This window comes from Anopheles nili, chromosome 3 (assembly GCF_943737925.1).
Source record: "Anopheles nili chromosome 3, idAnoNiliSN_F5_01, whole genome shotgun sequence".
NCBI classification, from domain to species: Eukaryota; Metazoa; Arthropoda; class Insecta; order Diptera; family Culicidae; genus Anopheles; species Anopheles nili.
Genome location: NC_071292.1, coordinates 71124190 through 71148062, shown reverse-complemented (window position 1 = coordinate 71148062; position 23873 = coordinate 71124190). Strand labels below are relative to the sequence as shown.

At 50.5% G+C, this 23873-nt stretch overlaps 2 protein-coding genes across 2 annotated transcripts in view; one reads left to right on the top strand and one right to left on the bottom strand.

The window, feature by feature from the left end:
- The window catches only part of LOC128724980 (uncharacterized), a 111929-nt gene extending 104157 nt beyond the window's left edge, over positions 1–7772 (bottom strand). The window contains exons 1-2 of the mRNA XM_053818700.1: positions 7745–7772; positions 6863–7693 (exon numbers count right to left, since the gene is read on the bottom strand). Of these exons, the coding sequence (XP_053674675.1) occupies positions 6863–7693; positions 7745–7772 (859 nt within the window). The remainder of the gene's footprint in view (positions 1–6862; positions 7694–7744) is intronic.
- Positions 7773–19033: 11261 nt separating this feature from the next.
- Positions 19034–23428, top strand: LOC128726974 (uncharacterized). The gene is made up of 4 exons (XM_053820828.1): positions 19034–19079; positions 22281–22403; positions 22486–22755; positions 23397–23428. The coding sequence occupies exons 1-4, from the start codon at positions 19034–19036 to the stop codon at positions 23426–23428; spliced, it is 471 nt and encodes a 156-aa protein (XP_053676803.1).
- Positions 23429–23873: the final 445 nt, after the last annotated feature.

Here is a 23873-nt window from a genome sequence, read left to right as displayed (position 1 = left end):
GTAGTAAAAACTTTCGAGACTAGATCATGCTGGCTCCCTCGGGCTTGGCTTTTCCCCGAGATAGAGCGAAACAGGAGTGGATTAGTGGAGGAAAAACTCACCTCCGAATACACGACTCCATGGGCTCAGCTGGTCCGATACGGGTTATCTGTCGCGAGGTTCACTTCGTCGTTCCGTTTTCCTTCGATCCGTGCAAGGGGGTATAAAAATGCGACACGTGTTCTCTGTTGGTCTTTACCTCACGGAACTGGCCGCAAATAAGAAACCACAAACGATATGTGACTTCTAATATAAACTGACGCTTTTTATTTGACACTCCCCGGGAAGGTGAACGGGCCAAAAACACACCCCAGTCGGCCTCATGCAGATCAACTTTTTGGACTTTTTTTTTGGGAGTGAGACAGAGTTGATTTGCTGGGAAATTATCGGCTGAGTTTTAAACGAAGTGCAATATCTTGTTATTGCCTATGAACTGTTCGATGATTTGTACTCTTTGCGGCAAAGCTCAAGTCACGCATTGAGTATCGCCTACTAATCAACGGATGCATTTATTTTTGCATGGTGCGAAGAAGGCAACAATGTAAAAATGATGCCTCATAGCCTACTGGCGCATTAGAAATAGGTCGCAGTGTTTCAATTATAGTTGCGACATCGCTTCTTCTACGTCAGAGCCCAGGATCCATTTCAAACGGATACAAACATCCATTGCAAATGAGAAATGAAAAGCAAAAAAAAAAGAACGAATCCCTTCTGCAACTACCAAATGTCCGCCATTGTGCGAGCGAACGCAGACGGATGGAAAGCCTTCATGTCGGGTCTTTAATCACACCTCGCGGCGGTGCTGTTGTTGGTGCATCCGGGCATTGCATATGCATGGGCATGCAAATAAATCAGCCTCGCACAGGATTAAATCACACAGACTGCAACTGGCGTGTGCTCACGGAAGCGCACCGAGCCAATCAGAAAGTGCAGTTCTTTCTCATGCTGAGGGATGAACGAAGGCTGGGTGGGGATTGTGGAGAGAAAAAAAGCCCCACTGGAACACCCAACAGAAGTCCTTTTTTTTCTCTTGGCCGTCCGTTACGCGGGCCTTGCGTTCGCGAGATAATTCCCACCTTTGGCAGGACCAGGCAGAGCCGCCGGCGAACCAAGAAGGAGGAAGTGCTACAATCCGCACGCCAGTCACTCTTTTATAATGCGAATTATGATTTCATTCAGCGTCGGATTTATCAACGTCCCGTTCGGCAACAAAGTATCACCGTCTGTGCCGGGATGCCGGTGGGATTTTCTCGCGACGTGTTCGAGAGACAGGAATAAACGTGGCCAGTTCATTATCAGCGACATTTGGCACAAATCACGGCACAATGAAACCGGCAGGGAAGATGCATGTGTTGGAAGCGGGGACCGTGATGCAAGTGGGAAAGGGTAGTTTTTTTGTCAATATGGATGATGAATTTTGTAAAACCCTTTATTGCAATTTTTCAATTTTATTCACACTTTATTTTTGCCATTCAGTGTGTGTAAAAGTTACTTTCAATATTTATACCATTTTAATAAGTACACGAGATGATCATATTTTCTCTTATTTTTTAAACAAAAAGGATACATTATAGATAAGTACTTGAACAAATTAGCTTGTAAGCAGCTATGTACAAATCGAAATAAACGCAGAATTGATTATTGAGTGGCAAAAGGAGTCATATATTTTCACAATACGAAGAAGCTTCTCTTATTTTCAGTATAGATTCAAACAGCCATCTTAAATTACGCTTTAACATCTCCCAAATTTCAACGAAACAAGTCACACCCTCGCTTTCGGGAGAAAAAAGAAGACTCCACCTATCCGCGGTTAAAAAAAAGGTACGAATCGTGTCCATCTTCTCCCTCGCAGCCGGGTGGGTCCATTGTTGTGTCCATAACTTCCACCGAATGCAGATGTCTGCTTTTAATATCTCGTCGCTCGCCATTAAACGGCGGCTAATTGTTGCAGCCAATGCACCATAACCGTTATTCAAGCGATTGCCATCCGCCTCCCAGCAATGCGCGGCGCCCAGGACCTCTCAGTTGCAAATCGTTACAGTATCCACCGGAGAGCGCGACGATCTCTCGCGGTCAGGCGATGGCCAGGCCCGATGCAGTGCTATCAATCGTTGCCGAGCGCTTTATGGCTATTTTCCAGACCCGCCGGCGGAATTGTCAGTCCCAACAAAACCACCCATTTAACGCCACCGTCGTCCTTGTCGTCCTCGTCGTCGGCGGCGCAACGGACGGACACGTCAGCGCCGCTGTCACTTTCGCCCGCTGTCAATCTGACGTTTGGTGGCGCGCGGAAAACGTTGCAGTGGCGTAGAAACGAACAAACGCACGCGGCCAACGGAGCTGACAGATGGCAGAGGTCGTAATTATTTTTTCATGCCAAATTTTACCGTTCTTTTATGGCCGCTGACACACGCACGCCGCCCGCCCAACCGAGGCACCGTTGCAGTTTCACACTTTACGCCGTTTAAACTCATTTGCAGCGCATAACGTCATCGTGCGCGATTTTATATTCATTTTTTTAGGACGGTTGTGCATGGTTTTTTCACGCTTTGGTGTTTTATTTTGGCGGTTGTTGCGCTCGTCGAGGTACATGGGATGGTAAAATAAAAAAAAAAACACCTTCCAGACACCATTGCCGGTGCGTATATGTACGAACATTTTAATTCCATTCCACATTCGTTCGGCCCGGTCGAAGGGATGGGCATGGGGTCCTTTTTTTGCCGGGACCGCAACGTATCGCTGCGAACCCTTAACGACCAGTGTGTGTCCGAAGACGGCAGCGACACTTTCCAATGGCCTATTACTTCTCGGTTGGACATTTACGATTTTTGCACGCCATCGGTTGGCGACGATCGGGCCCCGGTGCTGGCCGCCTGCTTCGAGCGATGGGCGCTTAAGTATGAGTTATGGGCCGATAATATTTTTTGTTTGCATCCTCGACACGAGAGAATGTATGGTATTTTCCAGCAGCAGCAGCTGTGTGTCGTTGCACGAGCATATCGCGTTTCCTTCCGGCGCCACTCGGAGCCTAGTTCGAGCCGGCCCAGTCCGCGTTGTCTAAGCGTAAATCTTGGATAAACTATCCCACCAGGTGCCGGCACAGAGTGGGTCACCGTTTGGCCGGTGGGTTTCGTGGTTCGTAAAGCGATAGTGCTCCGGGCCGGGCCGGAGCGCACACGATAATTACTGGCCCGTGCATAGCTTGGGATAAATCGTCCGGCCGGTGGGCATAAATTAAAAACTGCAACACTACCCTCCAGCCGAGAGGAACAGAGAACGAGAGAGTACGAAAGCGACCCAACAGGGAGGAATTAAAATTGCACACGTTGCGCACCAAAAACCTGACCGGTTCCATATCCAGTGCCGGTGGAATTGGGAAGGGCAATGAAAATGGCTTCGCTGCAATTACGGCCTCGATATGGTGGCGGTACCGGACGAGCACGCCCGAGCGCATTGTTGCCCCAGCCGGGAAGATAATCGGCTTTCTCTGGCACGGAAAACGGTGCTTTCGGATGCAGATGCTGTTTCTGCGGACCGTCCCGGCTGGAGGTCATAAAAATCCAAGGACGTTTTATGTGCTTCATCGTACCCATGGTGCATTCCGAACGGTGCAACGTTTTGTGAGGCGTATTTAAACGTATCCAAATATGGTGCGAAGTATTTGAATTGTGAACAAAAAATCGTACGAGACGCACACGAGAGATGCGAAAACGATTATGCGAAATGATGACAAAGTTTTGATTGGAGTTTTATAGCGGTACTTTAATTTCTCCCCAAAAACAAAAGCTGGTATTCGTATTCATTCGTCGTTAAATTCTACACTTAAAAACAGCTGGCCATGCTGGCCTTGCGGATGCTGAACTAAATGGGCGAAGGCCAAAAAAATCAGTTTTCACGCATTTAAAACGACGAAACCACACCCGAACCACCGTAAATTGAAGCTCCCAATGCAATGCAGCCGGCTTTCAAATCTAGACCCGTACAATAAACTTAATCAACTCGCACTCTGCGTGAGTTGCCAAACCTCACAAAACGTCAAGACACGGGGTGACGAGCATCGTACCATGCGAAAGATAGTTCGCGCATAAATTTGCAAGTCAACGAAATGAAAATGATGAGACCAGCGCCTTCCACGAGAGCGCACACCGGCAGCCTTGAGGTTGTGTGTGCTAAGAGATGCCCTTTTTTGTGTGTTTGTACCGTCCACCTTCACTAGGCGAGAGCATAACGTGGTTCTGTGGCCGAAAACTAAGAAACCAACGCCACTATCAGTGGCCCGCAATCGAAACACTGATGCCCATTCATTCACTGCCCGGATCTTCGGTCCACTCCGTGTGCTATCAATTGACTTCCATCTGGTATGCAAATGAGAGTGCAACGTTGAACCGCGTCCGTGTCAAGCCTGGCTGGTCGGTAGAGATCGCTTGATTCTTAGCCATAGCCGTAGGTCAGTTCCTCTCGATGCTTGGGTGGTGGTTTTACCGAAGGCATTGGCCATGAGGCCGTTCAGTGGTCGGTGCATTTATCCGACGTGCGCGGGTGTCGACGTGATAGAGCTCCCGATGGCAGTGAAACAAAACGATGGCCACCAACTTGACCATAAAACCAAACCCTTGCTCGAATCTAGGTCGCACATCAGCGGGGGAACTCCTGTAGATGTAGACCCTACGAGCGTTCGGGCAGTGCTCGGAGGAGATGTAATCAGTGCGTGTTATCATGCTGATGCAGGGAGCAAATTTCAATCTATCCGCAGTGGCGGCTTCAACTTCGCACGCTCCTGCAACCGAAATAGCCGCCTCCACTGGAGGAGTCCCCTTGGGCGCATAAATAAATAAACTAGATACAAATTTGTTTATTTCGTGACCGGCGAGCGTTTAAGGCGCAGCCTGCAGGTCCGAACCATTGGCGGCAACAGATGGGAATGTCAATGGCGACAGAGTCGTGGGGTTAGAGCTGTCGAATTGGTTGGTCCCGTCGCGAATGCAAAGAAATAAGCTGGAGACGGTAGATTCCGCCGAACTGATAACCGTGGGGCCATGCGCTATGTCGGCATTTTTTTAAACGTTCAAACACACCGCCGACTGTGTGAGATTTGGGGTTTTCTTGTTTCGTTGTTTTGCGGACGAACGGGAACACATGGCACGATCCCGCCGTGTTCTGAAAGTCCGTTTCTTCGTGTCCGTCTGTGGGGGTTGTAGGGAATCGAGGACCAGATTGGGATCACGAGATACAGGCGTCCCGATTTGGGGGCTCGCTGCAGCTGAACTGCAGACAAACTGTAGCATTTTATCGCTAGGGTTTCATGCGTTCCAGTGGTTATCGAGCTGAGAAGGACACCATTCAAACCCTGCGGACAGCATTAATTTAATTACGCAAATTTCATTACGCGATGGACGCTTCAGAGAGGGAATGTGCAGGAGTGGAATCTGTGATTTTTTTTATTTCATAGTGCAAAACCAGTGGCAATTTCGTTGACAGTATCTTTGTGACAGCTGTCAAGTATATACCAACGGTAGCCGTAGAAGGCGTCACGTTTGTATGCTCACGAGTAGTACTACACCCACCGTGGAGTAAAATATGTCTGCAAGACTCTGTTTTAACGGGTACTATCCTCGATTTCTTAGTACATATTCGCTGATAGAACACTTCATTGCGCGAGTTACGTTTAAGGAACTAACATGGAACCGGATCCCTCGTTTATTTTATCATTGTTCTAGGTTGTAGTTCCGTAATCCAAAACGAGCAAAGTGCTACTGATGCAAAGAAAACATTCCTTTGGAGAAACTGATCTGATCATGATCTTCCATGATCTTGCATGAAAGGTAGCAACTGCAACCTCGGGTGCGGTGGTTACTTCACGCTTTGCTGTCCATCTAGCCCTGTCACTGCAACATGGCCCCGATCCACAAGACATTCGCAGACTCCGTACACCGATTTACCATTCAAATCCTGATCGACTGCTTGGTGGAAGCGAAATAAAAAGCGATCCCCGCGTCCCAGGTACCAAGCCGGCCACTCATTTCCATTTAACCATGAACCTTTCGAAACCGAGAGTTTGATCCGGACGACGGCCAAATGAATATGCAATTGGCAGATCAGCAAGACTCGGGCTGCGCTTGAACCATCCAAACGACCATCCTGAGATGCACCAGAGGAATCCGGAATCCGGTTTCGTTTGCTCACGCGCACGCCCATTAAAACCGGCGTCAAAGATTCGTCCTCAAACAAGGGCCCTATCTCCGCGGTCTATTAATCCTGCGGTTCCTCCTCCAGTACCCAGGGCAGCAGCAACTGCACCGACTCCGACGACTGCACCTTCTCGCGGTGAGTCCGGTGTCCATTACAGACGTCCTAAAAACGGCAAAGCAACTGCCCAACCGACACGTCGAGACTCGCGCCGAATGCAAGCAATCATTATTCATGCCCTGCGGCTGGCTCTCCGTGCCAGTTCGTTAATGAATAAAAACGGAGATTCCAGTGAAATCTTAACCACCGGCACACTAATACCACCAAACCACGGCCCCAGGAAGCCGGTTTTGGACTTATCCGGCTGCTTTACGGGCAATATTTGGCAATGTCACCGGCCAGGGCGACGTCGTGACGGATTAAAAGGAAACCCGCGGTGAGAAGGACCGCAGTAAAAAAAATCAAACCCCAACGGTGACACTCAATCTGCGCCCATCACGGGGAGAAAAAAACCGCGAGAAGTGTCACACGTCCGCTGGGATGACCATAAAATGAGCGATTTAACGAGCGCTGCCACGGATGCGATCCGATCGGACGGATCGGACCATAAATTTATCCCTCTCTATGCCTCACTCACCTCTATGCCGGACGAAGGTGTTGTTCCAGCTGGTGGTCGTCTTGCCCGGACGCATCGGGAATGAGGACGATGACGCCGTGATATACCCGCGTGGATCATCCATGAGCACGTTGTAGTCTCGCTGGCTTCCCGACGGTGTCACCGACGTCCCCACGGAGGACACGATCGGAGAGGACGACGACGTGATAGGCTCGATAGCGGGCGTCACGGACTCACCGGGATCGTCCTTCCGAGGTGAAACAGTCGGTTCAAACCCGATCGGATGGGACACGTTCAATGGTTGACCTGCGGCACCATCCATCGCGGCTTGGCTGCTGTTAAACTCCTTAAATCGCCGGTAAAACTCGACATCCACGTCGTCCACCTGCACGTGTGAGCGTTTGCGTGGCGTTTTCCCATACCGGGACGCGTTCAGATGGTGACGCAGGTAGTGCCTCATCGCGGTCAACGTGAGGTTGTACAGATCCGGCCGCTCACCGTCGTCGTCTGGTGGCACCTCCGGATGACCACCGTCAGCTGGTGGTCGCCGCTGTTGATGGTGGCCATGTTGCTTCCGGTCCGGTTGATGGAACGGTGCCAGAGAAACCGCCGATTGGATAGCGATCGTACTGGCCGGTGGTGTTGGTGGAGGCCGCGGTACCGGCACAGTGCCAGCTGGATGTTGATCGCCACCAACGGCACCACCGGCACCCGGTGCGAAGTGTTTCTGTGCCGCCGACTGTGGCACCGCTAGGGAACACGCCGACGAGAGCAGTGAAGTCAGCAGCATTAGGACGAGCCCGTACGCTCGGCTGGCCCCCGCGGCACCACTGGACACATTCTGGGGGGCCACTGCGACGACCGGTGTTCACCGTAATGGTGACCCGCTGCCACCACAGCTACCCGCTGCGGCCACGGTACGCTTCACCATGATACTCCAGCCCACCACTACGAGGTTTCCGGTTTTCGGTGTGCCCTTTTGTTGCACGCACTCACGGCACACGATCGTCACTATTTTTTACGCTTTTTTCTTTCTCACTCTCTGCTTGAGACACTCGAATTGGTTCGAACTTTTGCGCGCACCTAGTGTCTTTTTATCAGCCCCTACATGGCACGTTGCTGGTCAATTCCGTGCACGAATGATGATCAATCCATACGCATCTGTGGAAAAAAACGGAGAGAGAGAAAAGGATCCATCATTAGTGAAAGGAATACACGACATCATAGTTCATCCAACCTTATCTCAAGTATACTACCAAACAGTGCTTGACAAACAATCATCATTCATAAATTAACAAGCAAGCATGATGGCGAACTCTACTAAAGCACACTATGCTCCTTCCAAATCAAGCAACCCCTTACTTAAAAGCATGTGCCTGTACGTCATGAACAACAAGAAAGTCAAAAACAACACCCGCCAGGCCTCCAAAGGCATCGACGAGGTACCGAATTTTCGATCCACCTGCTCGATTATGCAACAGTCGGTGGTGCCCTCTAGCTTCTCGGCAGATGGAATCCAAACACCTTCCCACACAACCGGACACACACACACACGCACACGCACACATGATGAGGGAGAGGTGGAAGTGTGTTCCACCGTTTCAACAGGATTCAACCGCGTTCGATCGGGTTCAATTATAGCACGCGAGGCAACATCCCAACGCTCGCGGCAGAGATATCGAGCAGTTAAAATACCACACTTGTACGTTTGATTTACTACCAACTTAGTGGTTGTACGGTGAAAAAATATCTTCCCCCTTGCCAACTCTCAACCCACTTTCGCCCACATTCCCACCCATGGTTAGTGCTTTAAACGTATCAACTATCCTTTTACTGCTGCGTTGAACGCCGTTCCACCGTTCATAATTACCGCGGGTGGAAAAACGTGCCGGGACGACTGGGTGAGAAGAACGGGATGAAGGAACGAGGGGAGGAAGGGGGAGAGGGGTGAATGGGCAGCCGACAAGAAAATATATTTATATTTAGCTCTCATTTTTCTCTGAGTGATGACATTTGCAGGATTTGCGTTCATTTTCATCTGCTTTTTTTCCCCTCGCTTCTGTCCCGTCTGCGCTCGTTTGGCCGCACTTCTAGGGCGTTTTCCCTCAGTTGAAAGTGATCGGTTTCGGCCAGGATTGCAAGCACGACAAGCGACGCTTCAGGATATGATTAATGGAGGGAAGGACCCTGTGGGAAATCCGCGGGTTGCCCGCAGCCGGATGCGTAATTATGACCGCGTTTCGTGAACGCCCGTGCCCGCCCCCGGTTGATGTCGAAATTGATTGAAATCCCGCGCGCACGCGGCCGCGCCTGGGTGCGTAAGAATTTTCCAACCACCCACCCAGCGAACCACCCCGCATGTTGCGCGTTGCGTTGGATAAAGCAAAAAGAAGCATCGCAACCGGAGCGAACCGAGACCGTCTGACGGATGTCGGCTGCACGTTGCCGACAGAAAAAAAAAACCGTGGGCTGGTGGCGGGTGTGCGAAAAGAGAGGAAAAGCGCCACACGGGATGTGGGGGTTTTTCTCACCCGTCTGGCCCCGGCCAGGGTCTCACGCTCACTAGCTGGCGAAATCCCGTCAAAACAAACCGTACAGCGCATGTGCCGCAAATATGGCCCTCGGCCAGGGGTGGGAGGTTTGAGAGTGAAGAGCAAGGAGATGAACCGTGTGAAAAAAGGGTGAAAATGGTAAGGAAAAGCCCCCGAAAGATTGAAAACAACGCGAGAGGCGCAAGAGCACACACCAGGCGCACTCACATGCTCCATCGCAGTGCTCTCACGAAGCTACTCACACTCACGAGCTCATCCTCACGAACGACTCACTCATTCGTCTCACCAGCTCACTACTGACGCGACAATATCTCTCGCTGGGGGAGGCTGGGCGCGTTTTCTCACGCACCCTCTCTCGCACAATCTCCCTCGTTCTCACACCCAACCACACCACCACCCACTGGGGTGGGAAATCAACGTTTGGCCGCGTTTTACCCGCGCGTTCGGTATTTTCGCGCTGTCGCCACGGTTTCTGGGTGAAAATAATATCGAAGACAATTTTCAGGCAAATCCTCTCCTTGAGGAGAAGCCGAGTTCTTTAAATAGAACGGACCGTTTCGCTGGCGCGCGCGAACCCGTGTGGTGCTTGCGACCGCAGCTCGAAGGGGTTTCTAGCGGCCGCAGGGAGAGGGAACTGTGTGCAAAACTGTCCCCTCTGGTGTGCCCTTTTTTCCGCTACGTCCCCGATATCAGGCGAAGGCTCAGGCGCATCTCTCCGGAGATCCGGAACACGACTCGCGGCATCTTAAATCGAATCCAAATCGGAGGGAAAATGTGAAAACGCGTCCCGTGTGCAAGAAACCAACGGTCAACTCTAAACGGTGGCAATATACGTACCACGCGGAATAACACGGTCACAGTCGAAACACGGTTCTACGGAAGCGAGCTCCGTTTTCCGGTGCTCCCGATTGGCTCACACACACACACACACGCACGGGCCCCCTTTTCGGTGAGGACATGCAAATGTAGCCGCACTCGCGATAAAGCCGCAACTGCAAGTGCATTCACTATTTTGCATATGAATTGGCGAATTATTGCACCGCGACCCGGTCTGTGAGGCGTTCGAGCGGATGCACGCGGTCACAACCGCTCGTTCCTGCGTTCACTTGCACCAACCACGGCGGAAGCACACACACACACACACGCAACGGCGCGCGCTTTTCAGGCGGGCGGCTTTCACGAGACTCACGAGGTCTAATAATAAACCAAAAACGCGGCACGGCGAAAAGATGGCGCACGGAGGCGGTCGATCCACGGCGACGGAAAGGGCCGCCAGTCACGTCTCTCTCTCTCTCACTCTATCTCTCTCTCCCTCTCTCACCTGCCCACTGGTGCGTGAGGATCTTCCGGACAGAATCGAGGGCACTGGGCGATTTTGTTCTCCAGCCCGGACCGGATCACCGCTATCGTGGGGACAACCCGTTCACGGACTCGGCCGCACGGTACTAACACTCACGCACGTACATCCCACCTTGGTTCTGACAGTGGCCAACGAGCAAAAGGCAATCAAAAAACTAAAACCGAGTAACACCAAAGCGCACACGAAACGGTTCGCGTTCGCGAGAAAGTCGGCGAGTATTGCGAGCTCGCCCGAAACACGCGGTGACAGCTACTGAGCCGGCAGCGGCGGTCCGTCAGTTCTGTGGCCCACGGGCCGCGTGTGTTGATGCTTATTTTTATTTATTCGCCTCATTAATATGTCACCCCGTGTGCTGGGTCGCGCCGGATGCGACGGTACGGGCAGCTGTGGTCTCACGTAAGTGAGCTGGCGGCTGGAACACGCTGAGATGAGCCTACTGCGGTCACTCACACGAGTAGCGCGTTGGTACACCACAAACGGCACCACACGTCGATTGATGGCCACTTTCGACGGGCTGGAGAGCATTGGCAAACTCTAAAACACAACACACGCACGGCAATTACTATGCCCTCGATGTTAAGAGGAACGCCAACGCCAGGTTGCACTGCCTTTTCGGACTTTGTTGTTGTCTGCTCGAGAACCGATCTGACACACCGCGTGCGCATGAGAAATCACTATGGCGGCGGTCGCTGACGGCAGCTCAAGATGTTTCTCACTTTGGTGAGATTATTCGGCTCTCACGCTCACGCTGTCAAATGACTTTCGCTTGTTGCCTCGCTCAGCTGAGACTTCGCGCGGACTCCATTCGCGTGGTTACGACCAACGTCAAAGCCGTGTGATGTGTGTTCATGGATGTGTGAGCTTATGCTGCAATTGTTACGCAAATTACTTGTTTGATATGTGGCATGAAAGATCAATGCTCAGTATATGACGACTAGATGCCAAGTAGTGTACTAGTTTCTCACAGTATACTAGCGGAATTCCTGGCTGTCACATCTTTGGGTGAACTGTCAAACGAGAGACGAAATTTAAACTCACGTTGTTTATAGCTCCTGTGGATGGCTATAGCCCTACTTCCCAGCTAATTTCTATCATGTTCAGATAGTAGACTCCTCGTGCTCTATTCATTCAATAGTTAAAAAAAACTATGTACGTAGCAAACAATCAAATGCAAACAATCAATCCGGATGTTATCTCTCTTTGAAAATCACCTTAAACATTCTAACAATGTCACTTCGCGGTATGGAAATGTATCGCCCTTCATTCTAGCATGATTTTAATCTAACAAATAGTATCGCACCACGATAAAATTTTATCAGATCATCTCGCATGATCAAGCAACCTCGAGTCAAAAAAGCATATCATGCGTACTCTAACGTCTACGTAATCGTGTACATCATAGTACAAGTCTCGAGCTTATCAAACCGAAATATTGTGATTGCAATCTGGAACTCGTTGCCAAGCCACATCAGTAAATTGAATCTCTCGAAACCAACCCGATAACCATCCAACAGCAGCCGTGCCTCAGCCGCCGAGAGAAACAACTTCCCGACAAACGTGCAGCCCGTGATGTTTGATGTGGAATAATTACACCCAGCAAACATTTCCCACCGGAAAGGGCATAACCACTCTCTCCCTCCGCGTGTTGTCGCTGCGGTGCTTACAAATGCAAAGCCCACTGCAGAAGACGACTCGACCGACCTAGTCATTGCAGCCGGGGCCAAAACCACAAAATGCCCGGCGGAACCAAAACCGCAGCCGGCAGTCGCAGTCTGCAGATTCGCCGCCCGATTGTGTCTGGTACGCGCCGGACGACGAGATGGGGCTAGTGGGGAAGCGAAATTGATTATTGCCAGCTCGTGACAGGCCCCGATGATAGCTGGCACTGAAGCCAGGGCAGAGGCTGGCCAGGCCAGGTGGTTGGGCCCAGTCCCGGGGGAGACGGCCCGACCACGAGCCAGGAGGCGGTTGACGTTCGAGGCATGTCTAGTCGGTGTCTAGACATCGAGATACTCGACACAACGGTCGCCCACTGCCTACACCAGACTGTGCATCCAACCGTTTGGCGCACAGAGAGTGGGAGAGAGAGTGAGAGACCAATGAAACGAGTGAGAGAGCAAGAGCGGCTGGGAAAACCGGCTCGACTGCAGCTAGACGATAGACGTCGTGCGTGGTGTGTCTGGCAGGCACTGCCGCTCGGCCGAAGCCTACACGGGAAGGCGTCGTCTCCTGTCATGTCCCGGTGGAGATTCCGACATTTCTCGCTTCCCCAACGGTATCCGCATCGGTTTGCATATCAATGCGAAGCCGGTGGGATTGTTTACAGGCCGTCGCGCGGAAGCGTCGTGTCATGGTGAATTTTGGAGATTCCCTAGACCTAGGCCCTTGGCTGGCAGCTGTTAACTGCGCCCGGCAGGCTAACCGATCGCTTCCGACGCTTTGGCAACCGAGTTGGAGCCATTCCAACCCACCAATGGCTGGCGAGGCGAGACACATAAAATATGGCCACTGTCGGCGAGAGCTATCGGTGGTAAGGCTCATGGGGCGACAACCAACGGAGGATGGCTGACAAATTGCGTAGGTTTTACCGGTTCGCAGCCACCTTGGCTTCGGTCCTTTTACGCCGTGCCCTTCGCTACTTTGCAGACGGCTTGACGCCAGCCGACCCATCGAAAATTCGGGCATCCATTCTCCGGCACGCCGGGCCACGTTTGTTCGGGCTTGCTTGTTTTTTTTTATTCCCTGTTCCTTGTTGTTGTTCCAGCATTGTTTGTTATTGTCCCCGTCTGGCGGCGCTTGGAACCATGCGTACCATCATCATCGTAACGGCTTGGCCCACGCTTACGTCGGACGCGTACTCACGTCACGCACACGCAAGCGAGACGGAGCGATTCTGGCAATGAAGCCGTTCCCGAATGTGTTCTCCGGTGTCCTGTGGCGCGCGGGCTGACGGTGAAATATTTTCACGACACAAAGTTCAACCCATTCGTCGTCGGTGCCCGGGATGAAGTGCTTTTTTTTTGCTTCTTCTGCTTCTGCTGTGCAGTACGGTCTCCGTGTTTTCCACCGAACGCGCGTAATGGAGCGATTCATCGTGGTGCGGACGGGTCGTGGAATGCTTTATCGGCGATATTGTGTACCTACGTAGGGCATTAAAAAATGATTGAATATGAGCGCGTGCCGTGGAGCGAAATGGCTCAATTAGTATTAGAAAAGGGCCTTCAAGTTTCCCGCAGGGAGTTAATTTTTCGTCGTAAATTACGAACCATGCGAAATGGGCAGCTGGGTGTAGGGAGCAATTTATTTCCGATACCGAGATCAGGTGGTTAAGGAGTTTATTAGATCATTGTCTAGGCGAGTTTGGCAAGCATACATGTTCGAATTATTTGCTGCCAACCTTCGTTACGCTGTTCATAATTTTGGGTACAACAATTTTGAACATTCCACAGCAGTTCCCATGACATTATTTATGTATTACAGTACCGCAGTAGGTTTCACTCCAGTCAATCAGGATTATCCCGATGGACCTGCTGTGCCAGCAGAGCAGCAGACCCAAAATATGCGCCCGACACTGCTGCAACTCGCACGCCCTCATTCAACAATCACTTTGTGTTGCGTGTTGCATACCGCCGGGCGGCCATCACTTCAACCGGCGCCGCTGGCACGAAATTAGACCGTAAATTTGAAAGTCTTCCACGTCCCGTGCGGACTTGTCCGTCATTTTCACGCCAGCCAGCCTTCACCGGGGACGATCAAAGCCTCCACAATCAACTCTAATTTACATAATCACAATAATCGCTCGGTGTAATCCCTGCCCGCTGGCAGGGTCGCTCCGGCTAACGACGAACGAAACGAGCCAACCAGCCTGGCTCCAGGTCGGAAGTTAATTTCCTTCGCTTCAATACCATCACGGGTCCACACCTACACAAACGCACGCACCACCATCATACCTGATCTCGTAATGGCTGTTGGATCGGGTCCGCTCGGTGCCATGCTCGGTTGCATCCCGTCCATTCCACGCCGGGAGAATTTGATTAAAACAATCCATTAGCTGCCGTTACCCGCTTAACATTCCCGGCATGTTTGCACCGTTTCGCCAGACGTGTTACGTTCCTCAATCATCATCTCATGGCCGGACCCAGGACCCCCCACCCCAGAAGCCAGGTGTTTCCGGAGGCGAGCTTTATCCCCGAGAATGGAGACGCCCGCGGATCGGTGTGTGAGTTCCCAGACGGCGCACGATGCCCGAGTCCTGCCAACCATCGCACAGGTACGGCTGAGCAGCCGTGGTCGTGATTTTCCATCCCTTTCGTCGTCGACGGCACCAGCCACCATTCTCTTTGGGTTGCTTTCCAATTGTCTTCATGCCCGCTCCCGTTCCAAGCATCCTCCAGCTGGGGCCTTATGGGAGACTCGGCTGGAAAGTCTAGTCACGATAAATTTTCCTCCAACTTCTGGGCTCCTTTTTCGTTCCCACCCGTCACCGATCTGGCCCGGCTCGGAAGACAATCAAACATTCGGAGATAAACAAACGTCATGCCGATGGAGCCGGCGTGCTACGTTTCCCTTCGTTGGCCATCTCTCCGATTTCCTGTTCCCTCTTGGGAGCCACACACATCTCGGGGTCGGAGCGACCGTCGGGGAGCTTTTCCAATTTTCCTATTCAACAGATGTTTTGTTTGATTATTGGATCATGCCCTTGCGATACGCTCCAGCGATTGGAAATCACGTGTGCTGGCTGTGTGCCGCCGACTTCATTGCATTTCCCAAGGGCTCGCAAAGAGCCGTGATGCCGTGCTGGTGTGAGAACACGGGGGTAAGCGAACGATTTTTGCATATTAAAAACCCCAAACCCACCGTCAGGCATGAGTCCACTAAAGCGAATTGTTATTCGTAATTTGCAATGATTGACAACGTTTCATCAGCGTCGGTGGACGGGAAGGAAACAGGAAAAACAAATTCCTGCTCCGATGGTGGCAGAATTTTTCCGAAGAGTTTGCAATCTGATGAAGAGTTTTAAATGCGCATTCGCGCCAATGACCGTGAACCGATCGAAAGGGTCGAATGGCGAAAGGGTTGTGTTTGCTTTAAATCCCCTTTCGAGTGGAAAAGTTCGGTGGTTAGCATAAAGTATCAATGTTTTCATAGGACGCCTTGCCCGGCAAATTAATTTGCATTTTGCGTTTCATTAGCATACTAAAGGTTACCGTACCCCGTTCCCAATGGATGGTTAAGGAAGCGCCAAAATGAAACGGAACAATCGTTCCCACTCGAGTATGGCGTTGTGCAATGTCAGAAAATCACATACCTTCAGGCGTTTAGGAATGATAACTTTCCAACCAAGCAGCATTATGGTGTTGCGAGAAAGTCCGTGTCCTTATCGCGAAATGAACCTCTAATCGCTGTACGCCCTCATCAAATTTAATGCTACCAGTCATCAAACGGAGCCATTCTCGTCTCAATCGCGGCGTTAATTCAACCACAGCTTCACGGTTGCGCTGGAGATGATCACGAGCGAAAAATTAATCATGGATACACCGAGTCCCATCGCACCGTTGCCAACCGTAATCGCGTTCGTAATCTTGCGCCATTTTAATGGATCCTCCGGTGCTACCTTTTGGGTCGCCGACATCGTGCTCGATGCTTCCCAACTCCAGCCGACCTTGAACTGTCTGCTAAATATGCAATTAAGAAGATCTTCGCATCGCCTCGCCATCCTGCGTGTCTGCCGGGCTAGAAGACGCTCGTCCTCGTACCCCTTTCCAAGGTATCTCTCGTCGGAAAACTTTCTCCAGCTGGTGAACAGTCTGGGTCGCTTCCTTTTCACTCTTAACCCTCATTCTCTCTCTCACTTTCGCGCTCTTCCGTTCGGTTCAGGGATGGTTCATTTTTCCCTCCCAAGGCTAGAAAAAAAGCTCGCTTCGTCCGGCATTATTTATTTACCTACGTCTTCGAGCTAGGATCCCTGCCGGAGGTGGCTTAGCGCGTGGAGCATCCTCGGAATAGCTGCGAGCTATTTCGCCACCGGGTGGGTGCGTTTCGTCCCGTGAAAAGGCCAACTCGTAGCAAAAGCCATGCCCTCTTGGCGGGTGGACGGGCGACAGGACATTTACATCATTACGCTGTAGAGCGAATATAAATTGCAACATTATACACCGCATCGGAATGGAAACGGAACGTCGGGGATCAAACCCGAAACCGGCGCGTCCCCGGTGGCAGTTCCTTCTCTCATCAAATCATCGTTCACGCTTCGTCGCAGCTGTCGAAGGAACGACTTTGAACGAGTGAACAGAGTCGACCATTTTCTCCACTGTCGGGTAGCTAAAGCTCCATAACTCACGTCGACGTCGTCGTCGTCGATGAAGCGATGGAGAAGACAGTTCGACGAAATCGATACCCCGGCTCTGGCAGGGAGGCTTTTGGGGGATGATCGTAAAGTACCGGTCCCCCGGAGTGTTGTACGTGCTTGTACGGAGCCTGAATCTCCCTCACGTAGGGACGGGTCCGAATGGAATGTTTCCGTTGACAGTGCTCGCGTGTAACTGACATGTGACGATTTGCTATTTACGAATATATTTACGAAGCCAGAGTGCTAGTTAACAGGTAGTAACGAGGATCACTTCCAAAGAGGCAATTCCCATTCCTTTAATGCTACTTAATGTCATGCAAAATTATTGTCTTACGAAATTTCTTCACACCAGCACGATCAACAGTTATGATGAGAAAACGTCACTTTCAATTTTCATATTTTATTCAACCGTTTTTTGGCAGCATATGATTGATGTCTTAAAAACTGTCAATGCGAGATCGAATTACTTCTCTTCCACGTACTCTATTAAGCAGCAGTTCAGTGTGAAAGTTTCATTTTATGAGCCATATAAACTACCCCTTACTAGCGCATTATGTTAATCTCATTATGTAGATGCGACTGCGAAAGTATCTGCTGTTTCGATGGTCGTCCTCTAAAAAGAGAGAGACAATCAACATGTAAATCGCCGCGAATGGTTTGTTCAGCATGTTGGTTTATGTGCGGAAGATGTAAGCAAAAAATCCACACCAAATTGTTTGTGAATATTAATCCAAAAGTTTCTCTTCGCAATAAAAAAACAGGCTGTTTGTTTCGATTCTTGAAATTAGTTAAACCAACATTTTGCTGCTGCGGCTTGTAATATCCACGTTAAATGCTCATTAGAACCTAAGCCCCACGGGTTGTTAACGTTGCGTCAAATGAAGTCCAATGTCCAACAAAACATCAAACCGCTGAAAACAGCCAATCATCATTTATCTTCCTCTGTCACCCTCAAACGCTCTTGGTAACACGATTTTTGTTGACCCAGCGCAGGGACGAGGAAAGCCTAGAACATCTGCAACACCAGTAATGGGAGAGAAACAAAGAGAGAAAGAAAACCACACCGATTGAAATCCAGTTGAGCCTGTTTCTATCACACTAAGTGTTAGTTGCGACAGTCTTCCGATCGCTTGATCTCAGAACCGGATTCGAGGGTCCCAAAAAATGGCTAATTTTGGCCGCTTCGTCCCACAGCGATATCCAGAGAGGTTGGTCAGTAACAGAAATGCTAATCAGTTGCTAACCGGGCTCCCAGCAAACCTGATTAACTGGATGAGGAAACAATGTAGATCACAGACTAACCCTTGACGGCCAATGAAACGTTGAAAGCTGTACACATTCCGATAAATCACGCACGAAACAAAAACACTTAAAGCCTTCGTGTTTAAAGCGATGAAATGTATCACGAAAAAAAACGCATGTTAAGTTCTCTACAAACACCTAAGACCTGAAGACCTGAAGACCTGAATTACTTCCACCACGTGGAATGAGCATGGTGGGGGCCTACATTGTGAGTAGGTTCTCACACGAGCCGTTCAACTTCCGATTTCCGAGCTTAAGAACGTCTCCCACTCCACGGGGTGAACATATTTAGGAAAAAAATAGACACAACCGCAACTCGACACCTTGAACGATCGATCGCGATCGCGTTGGACCACCTTGCGGATCGCCTTCTCGAACCACCGCAGGACTCAACCATGCGGTCAGTTAACGTCGATTCTTCGTTAGCTCCGGACGAGTTGACCGGACCGTTTTTCTGCTGTCGCAGTGTCGAAGGAGACGTGGCACCGAAGCCGGAACTAGTGAAGTTGGTGCAGCTCGAAAGCTGAATCGCATTCGGCACGGTGTCCAGCGTTCGAGGGCAGCAGTTACACTGTAGGTTTAGAACGTGTCCACTGGAGTTCGCCAAAGCGCCACCGAGCATCGAGAAGATGGAACGGAACGGCCGCTCGGCGCTAGCCGTGGTGCTTCTGATCGGTAAGTAGACATTCGAAGACAACCCCGAGCTGCGGAAGTGTACCGAGCTTTGCGTGCGGCACGGTTTCAATGGGGCGGTAAACGTCGTTTCACGCCTGAGACTTTAAACGAGCTACACGCCATCGTGCTGTATGCTCAGGTGGTGATTGCGTTACAAGCAGTATGACCCACGAAGGGCCGTGATCTTGCTGAATCTCTCAAGCAGAAAAAACTCCATGGAAATGTTTCCTTTAAACTGTCGGTCTAATGATCCCGCATCCAACGAACCGGAATGAGGGATAACATTAGAACAGTTCCCTAGCCCAACATTAAAAATTCAGAATTTTATAATGAGGTAGCGAAGTGAATATAACTTACAAAATCCTGAAGACAGTTTCAGGAAGGTGCTAGCATTTTGTTCGAAACCATGCTTTCAAAAAATTGCTTTTAATGATAGATTTTTTTTCTCATATTAAGTACATCCTCTGATCAATGTCCCATCACGATCGCGCGTAGTTTTGATCGCATTTTTTGCTTTTAAACCACTCGGTAGACTTCAACGGCTACTTTGATTTTCTTTTTCACATCAACTGCGGGGTCTTTCATCACTGAGGCCAAATGAGCTGCCTGAAACACTTCTCCTTTTCAAACGATCCATCCAAAACACCACTTTCGACCCGCTTGTGTGTTTGCCCACGCGTATCAACGCATCAATCGTTGCAAATGCAAATCGACCGAGCACTCTAGGGGCCATTGCTATAGATACCACCAGTCGAGACGAGCAATAAGGGTTGTTTTGCTGCGCAATTTGATAGAGCGATCGCCAGCAGGATGCGGTACCTATCGGAGCGGTAATTTGTGTGTTTATTGCCGATCCAATCCGAGGTCCGCGTACAACCGTGGAAATGGAGGTCGATCTCGGGCCGGTGCGAGGTTGTCCCAGAAAAAAAATGGAAAAACCTTCCTCACCTTCAAGCGAACTCACACGACGATGCCGACTGGTGTTGCTTCTTTCACGAGCCACGACCTTCCTGTGTTCGGTGTCGAAGTGGAAATTGTGCACCGAGCGGTACCTTTGTGTGGTTTGCTAAATTTTCCGCGTGAAGATGCACGAATGAATTAATGAACAGAAGGTCAATTCGCACTCGGAAAAGTGGAACTTTCCGGAAAGAGGTTTTGTTGAGAAAAATGGCGAAATATGCATCATTTGATGTACTTGAGGATGGTGGAAAAATGCGATAGAAATAAGATACTTGACGGTTTCTAATGCACTATACCATGTTGAGATTCATTAAGTTGTTCAACAAAATCAGGGTTTGCTGCTACAAAATAAACGCCCGTCGTCTATTGTCTCCACAAACACGCACAGAACAGATCTTCATCAAACAACTTCTCTCACAAGGTGCATTCAATGCCATCAAAGACACAAATCCCCCTAACCCGCGCGCCATTCCCCTTCTTGGGCGACCCGCAAATTCATCCATCGATCCGCTTTCCCGCAATCGGGCCGCATTTTCCGGCTGCCCGCGTGTGGATTTGCACCGTATTTTTTTTTACTATCCTCTTTCTCTCTCACCATCCAAATGGACATCCACCGATAATCGCTGGCAAATAATTACCGAACGTGATCTGCTTTTGATTTGAGGCTAATTGAATTCGTCTCCATCCATCCAACCGACCGTCTCGCCGGCTGGCTGGTGCACTTTTGTGCTGTCGGGCTGAAGGCCGGACGGAAAAACAGCCTTACCCTGAGTGTGCCCGCGAATCTTCAAGCCCGCGGGAGGATTTCTCTTTTTCCACGGCCTCCCTCGGCAGCCTTTATCTGATTGCTGCCGCTGGCTGTTGCCGGATGCTGCCCGGAACGGGCATTACCATGCGTGGCTGATGTGAGACACCACACGCGAGCCGCGGAAAAAATCGCTCTGACGCGTTTTTCATTCCAATTCGATTCCCCCTTCGTCAGCCGGAGCAGCCATATTTCACGGTTCGTCGGAACGATTTTTTGGGTGAGCGAAAATTAACCTCCGGAAAGCCAGTCCAACAAAACAAGAAAAAAGAGAGCCATTACCAATGGCTCACGGTCCATGCGATCCGAACAGAGTCTCGATTGGTAGAGCCTCACCCGTAAAGGCTCACTCGTAGGTCCTCGCCTATTGATGCCTCATAACAAATCCGCCACTAAAAGGGCTTTCCATCAGTGCCACTTCAATGCACGGCCTTTCCAGATTTTCGCCCCATAAATGTGCGGCTTCAACCCCTTAAACTCGCAACACTCCACCCAGCTGGCCTTGCCAATTTCTTTGGCCCACTTGCCAATTTCCCTCCAGCAAGCTATTAGCATCGAAAAGCGGCCGGTTGCCGGTTTTATTATGCAACTGCGGATGTGTTTCCTTTAATTTCTCTCTCTCTCTCTCTCTCTCTCTCTCTCTCTCTCTCTCTGTCTTGGTCAGAATTTATTGCAAACATTCCGCAACTATTTCGCACCTCTGGCCCGTGTTCGACCTTTTTCGCATTGCGCAACCACAAACGATCGCTTCCGCTCCGGTGCCATCTCCGGCGCGGCGGTGACTTCAATTTTCGCAACACGTTTTCGGCCCCTCCCCCCTCCCCCTACTCACCTGGCTGGCGGGAAAATTGATGGCGACCGCCCGTGGCCAATTAAATGTGCCTCCAAGCGGAAAACACCTCCCAAGACAAGGCAAGTCTGACCATAAATTCGTGCTGCTCAAGTTCAAGGAACCGCCACGTCACGCCTCGACGTCAATGTCCCGCCAAGCCACCGGTCGATTCCACCGGTCATAAAATGAAGACGCGTTCACCCCCCCGTCGACCCTTCCTTACCAGTCCCCTGCAGGCGGGATTTCTGTGTTAGCACGGCGGAGGTCACGGAGGCTCGATCGATCGATCGATTTTGGGGGCCGTTTGATCCGCACGCCGCTATCATTACGGACTGCTGTGCTTTGGCTGTGCTGTGCCACACCACTTGCTAATGATGACCTAGTGGTGGCCGTGTGGAAGGCGCCCTACCTCCCCATTAGGCAGTGCAATAATCCGATGCAATAATGCCCTGGTGCTGGTTTTGCCCCGCTACGGGAAGCTAACGGTGCTGAGCGAATTAGCGCTCGCGGCTAATGCCAGCTCGCGGGCGCCAGGCGTATGGAAATCACATCACTAATCCACACGTTTCGTTCTCTGCTCCATCTCTGGGGGCAACAGCAGCAGCAGCAGCAGCGTTATTACTGGCCCTTACTGATGCCACTGCCGAAGCCTTGCCAGGGCGCGCCAGACGTCACAGTCCGTGGCTCAATCGTGCCCCGAACACGTTCATGCTGGGGAAGAAATTCGGTAGGTTGCGTTTTTGTACGGATCCAATGTCTGGTAGTCTGTTTAACGGTGGTCTGTTTTTCATTTTTCCTGCTTCGAGTAGCTCGGAATCGACCATCAGCTGGTACGACGCACGCTCTGGAGACGAACACAGACTGGCCAGGCGTCAGGCCGATGGCCACAGAACGCCCACTCGCAACGCTGTCGACGGAGGATGCCGAGGATAAGCCAGCACCGAGGTCACGCAGCTTCTACGGCTGTATGTCCAACTGTTTGACCCTGTCGCAGTACAATCCGGTGTGCGGAACCGACCACACCACCTACCACAATGAGTACAAACTGGAGTGCGCCAACCGGTGCGGAGCAAAGCCAAGTAAGTAGTAGTTTGTCTCAAACTTTTCCAAGGCTCTGTCGAGAAAATGGCAGTACGTAAATGGGTTTCTATTGCAATCTGTTACTACCGATTAAAAAGTGGCCAAAACGTGCTTTGTTAAGAAGGGCAACGCGTTATGAAACAAATAACAAGGACGCTGCAATTGTTACGACTGGTTCTGATCTGTCATGCGTGTTGCATAATTTTCAATGTTATCAAAACTTTTGTTTCCATATTGTGCGAAAAATTTACAATATGTTTTTGAATATGATACATCTTCGTAAAGCCATCTTCCAACCATCAATAGAAAGTAATGAATAATTCTCCATACAATTCTCCCTGAATTGTATGTTCAACTTGCTAATTACCACGCTTGTAAATATATCATCTACTCAAGCATCACTAACAATCCATCATCTTGATGCCGCCGAACGATGTATCAATTCATGAATTCAATGCAGCACATTTTCCGATATCATCAACACCTCGGGTCGGAAAAATGAAACCCCATAATGGCGTGCACAATTTGAACGACACCTGGGCAGCTGGGCAACCCCATTTTGCCTAATGAGCCGCGCACGGAAATTGACTCCAAAAAGCCCCCGCTAACACCTTCTTTCACGCTCTTTTCCCATCCACAGGAGTATCAGTCAAAAAGCTGGGCATTTGTTGAGCATTTTAACACCCAGCGAGCAGCGGAAGAGGATAGCGAATAAAAAGGTGCCCACACAATCAAACACATACACGCCGCGGGCACCGATCGAGACATTTGCACCTGGCGCACTTCCATTAGACATTAGGCCCTGCCGGCGAGGCAGAAAGGGTACCGAAAGTGAGATTTCTAATTTATTTCTAAGCGTACCTTTCCGAGGTACGGCGGCGCCGAAAATAATAAACAAAATTCGTAGCCCCCGCAACCCCAACACCTGCGATACCACCGTATCATTCGTCATGCGTCGGCGTTTTTCCACCCATCAGCAGCGCATCCGATTTCCCGCCAGCAGCTCACCATCGTTACCACGCCAGCGTGCGCGCGCCGGGTGCCAGCCTTAATGAGGAGAAAATTTCAATTTCGATGCATCCGAGAGCGAAACGTTTCGCTCTAACGAGAAGTCGTT